The 4123-nt window shown below is 39.9% G+C and overlaps 1 protein-coding gene across 1 annotated transcript in view; it reads right to left on the bottom strand.

Annotated features, from left to right (window-relative positions):
- Positions 1-784: 784 nt before the first annotated feature.
- The window catches only part of LOC104982432 (follitropin subunit beta-like), a 6132-nt gene continuing 2793 nt past the window's right edge, over positions 785-4123 (bottom strand). Inside the window, exon 2 of the mRNA XM_010831794.1 lies at positions 785-1025. Within this exon, the coding sequence (XP_010830096.1) occupies positions 785-1025 (241 nt within the window). The remainder of the gene's footprint in view (positions 1026-4123) is intronic.

Here is a 4123-nt window from a genome sequence, read left to right as displayed (position 1 = left end):
ATGTTCTTGATCAAATTTATTTTAGTGACAAAGTATGTAAGAGTAGCAACTTAGGAAAAGACATTCATTGGTCTTGCAATTGAATTTACACAGACCCAAATTCATTGTTCTTGTCTGGAGCTAAATTCAAATTTGAAATAAAAATTAAGATGTTGTATTTAAAGCTGCAGATTGTAAATGGATACACTATTTCCCAGCTTACCACCCTCCTGCACCTACTCCCACACTCTTAGGTCAACAACTTCTCTGCCTGGAGAACATAGGTGATGTGGAACTGATGACAGTACTTCCATGGATGAGGAATTAAGTGGACAGTCTTAGCTTAGTAACCTTCCTGACTCTCCCCTTAATAATGAAGCAATTAGAAAGAATTAGGTACCTGCACCATGACACTAAAGCAGTACTGGCTCTCTTCTTGCTGGCCGTGTATCTTACAGGAGATTATGTTCCATTTAGTTCTCCTACTCCATCATCTTTATACCTCCTTCTCCAAAATCTAGATTTTCTTATATGCAAAATGACAAGGTTGATCTTGAAGACCTCTAAGTCTATTAAAAATGGAAAAAGCTTATAGATCCTGAATTCAAGTTAAATGAAACCAACAGAGTCTGGACCTAGGTTGAGTGGTGACAGGCCCCAGTCCTCTCCATTCCTGGAGCTCCTCCTCTTAGGTGAGCAGAGATCATAGGGTCTCCCATGGTGGTTTGGAGCCTAGGCACATATACATCTTGGATGTTTTGGTCCTTTAGGATAAGGGTAGGCAGCTCAAAGCATCCGCTGCTCTTTATTCTTTGATTTCCCTGAAGGAGCAGTAGCTGGGCCCCAGGCCTCGCACGGTGCAGTCAGTGCTGTCGCTGTCACACTTGCCACAGTGACATTCAGTGGCTACTGGGTACGTGTACAGGGAGTCTGCATGGTGAGCACAGCCAGGCACTTTCACCGTCTCGTAGACCAGCTCCTTGAAGGTACATGTTTTCTGGATATTGGGCCTTGCTGGGTCCCTGTACACCAAGTCCCGTGTAGTTTAGGAATTAGGTTACATTATTCTGCAAGTTTCTGTTTGGCTTAGTAAATAAGGGATAGGGATTTAATACTGCTTGCTCTAATATTTCCTTTCAGAAGACCAGTTTCTAGGATCCTTAAGCACAGAAAACTTGACCTCATAAAGGAACTCATGTTGTTTTTGTTTAGTCACTAAGTCACGTCACACTTTGCGACCCCATGGACTGCAGCATGTCAGGCTTCCCTGTCCTTCACTGTATCCCGGAGTTTGCCCAAACCCATGACCATCGAGTCAGTGATGCCCTCTAACCATCTCATCCTCTGTCGTCCCCTTTTCCTCCTGCCTTCAATCTTTCCCATGATCAGGGTCTCTTCTATTGAGTTGACTCTTCACATCAGATAGCCAAAGTGTTGGAGCTTCAGTTTTAGCATTAGTCCTTCCAGTGAATATTCAGAGTTGGTTTCCTTTAGGATGTACTGGTTGGATCTCCTTGCAGTCCAAGGGACTCTCAAGAATCTTCTCCAACACCACAGTTCAAAAGCATCAATTCTTCAGCGCTCAGCTTCCTTTATGGTCCAATTCTCACATCCATACATGTTTACTGGAAAAACCATAGCTTTGACTGTACAGACCTTTGTCAGCAAAGTGATGTCTTTGCTTTTTAATACGCTGTCTAGCATTGTCATGGCTTTTCTTCCAAGGATCAAGCATCTTTTAATTTCATGGCTGCAGTTACCATCTGCAGTGATTTTGGAGCCCAAGAAAATAAAATCTGCCACTGTTTCTACTTTTTCCCCATCTATTTACCATGAAATGATAGAAGTGGATGCGTTGATCTTAGTTTTTTGAATGTTGAGTTTTAAGCCAGGTTGTCAGTCTCCTCTTTCACCTTCATCAAGAGGCTCTTTAGTTCTTCACTTTCTGCCATAAGGGTGGTGTCATCTGCATATCTGAGGTTGCTTATATTTTTCCTGGAAATCTTGATTCCAGCTTGTGAATCATTGGCATTTCACATGATGTACTTTGAATACATCATGTGAAATGAATTTGTAATGAATACATTACAAATTACTTTGTAATTTGAAGGTAAATAAGCAGGGTGACAATATACAATCTTGACATATTCATTTCCCAACTTTGAACTAGTTTGTTGTTCCATGTCTTGTTTTAACTGTTACTTCTTGACCTGCATACAGGTTTCTCAGGAATGAGGTAAGGTGGTCTGGTATTCCCATATCTTAAGAATTTTCCACAGTTTGTTGTGATCCACACAGTCAAAGTCTTTAGCATAGTCAATGAAGCAGAAATAGATATTTTCCTGGAGTTCCCTTGCTTTTTCTATGATCCAACGGATGTTGGCAATTTGATCTCTGGTTCCTCTCCATCTCTAAATCCAGCTTGTATATCTGGGAGCTCAGTCTCATGTGGGGTCATCTCTCCTTTCCCTTGGGTTCTGGAAATCAAGATGGTGGTGTAGAAGGACATGGATTCATCTTCTCATAATTGAAGTCTCTGGGATGAGCAGAGCAGTTAAAAACATGCAAGACAACAGCTTGAGGGAGCAAGAAAGGAACTCATATTATACTGCTGTTCTGAAGTCTTGTGGGAATGTTACAGAAAGTGTAATTATCTCTTTTCTGTCTACCATGAGAGTACCCATGTATTTAATATTTCTAAAATTCTATAACAACTTTGAATTTGTATAGCATAGAAACATACAAAGATAAAGTAATACAGAAGATATGACCTTTGCAATTTATTTTTAATTAATTATTTTTTAAAAATATTTATTTTAATTGGAGGCTAATTACTTTACAATATTGTATTGGTTTTGCCATACATCAACATGAATCTGCCATGGGTGTACATGTGTTCCCAATCCTGAACCCCCCTCCCACCTCCCTCCTCGTACCATCCCTCTGCATCATCCCAGTGCACCAGCCCCTGGCATCCTGTATCCTGAATCAAACCTGGACTGGTGATTCGTTTCACATATGATATTATACACGTTTGAATGCCATTCTCCCAAATCATCCCACCCTCTCCCTCTCCCACAGAGTCTAAAAGACTGTTCTATACATCTGTGTCTCTTTTGCTGTCTTGGATTCAGGGTTATTGTTACCATCTTTCTAAATTCCATATATATGTGTTAGTATACTGTATTGGTGTTTTTCTTTCTGGCTTACTTCACTCTGTATAATAGGCTCCAGTTTCATCCACCTCATTAGAACTGATTCAAATGTATTCTTTTTAATGGCTGAGTAATACTCCATTGTGTATATGTACCACAGCTTTCTTATCCATTCATCTGCTGATGGACATCTAGGTTGCTTCCATAAATAGCCGGGTCCTGGCTATTATAAACAGTGCTGCGATGAACATTGGGGTACACGTGTCTCTTTCAATTCTGGTTTCCTCAGTGTGTATGCCCAGAAGTGGGATTGCTAGATCATAAGGCAGTTCTATTTCCAGTTTTTTTAAGGCATCTCCACACTGTTCTCCATAGTGGCTGTACTAGTTTGCATTCCCACCAACAGTGTAAGAGGGTTCCCTTTTCTTCACACCCTCTCCAGCATTTATAGCTTGTAGTTTTTTGGATAGCAGCCATTCTGACTGGTGTGAAATGGTACCTCATTGTGGTTTTGATTTGCATTTCTCTGATAATAAGTGATGTTGAGCATCGTTTCATGTGTTTGTTAGCCATCTGTATGTCTTCTTTGGAGAAATGTCTGTTTAGTTCTTTGGGCCATTTTGTGATTGGGTAGGTTATTTTTCTGGAATTGGGCTGCAGGTGTTGCTTGTATATTTTTGAGATTAATTCTTTGTCAGTTGCTTCATTTGCTATTATTTTTTCCCATCTGAAGGCTGTCTTTTCACCTTGCTTATAGTTTCCTTTGTTGTGCAGAAACTTTTAATTTTAATTAGGTCCCATTTGTTTATTTTTGCTTTTATTTCCAATATTCTGGGAGGTGGGTCATAGAGGATCCTGCTCTGATTTATGTTGGAGGGTGTTTTGTCTATGTTCTCCTCTAGGAGTTTTATAGTTTCTGGTCTTACATTTAGATCTTTAATCCATTTTAGTTTATTTTTGTGTATGGTGTTAGAAAGTGTTCTAGTTCT

This window comes from Bison bison, unplaced genomic scaffold, assembly GCF_000754665.1.
Source record: "Bison bison bison isolate TAMUID 2011002044 unplaced genomic scaffold, Bison_UMD1.0 scf7180017864531, whole genome shotgun sequence".
Taxonomy (NCBI): Eukaryota; Metazoa; Chordata; class Mammalia; order Artiodactyla; family Bovidae; genus Bison; species Bison bison.
This window is presented reverse-complemented; position numbering and strand designations above follow the sequence as displayed.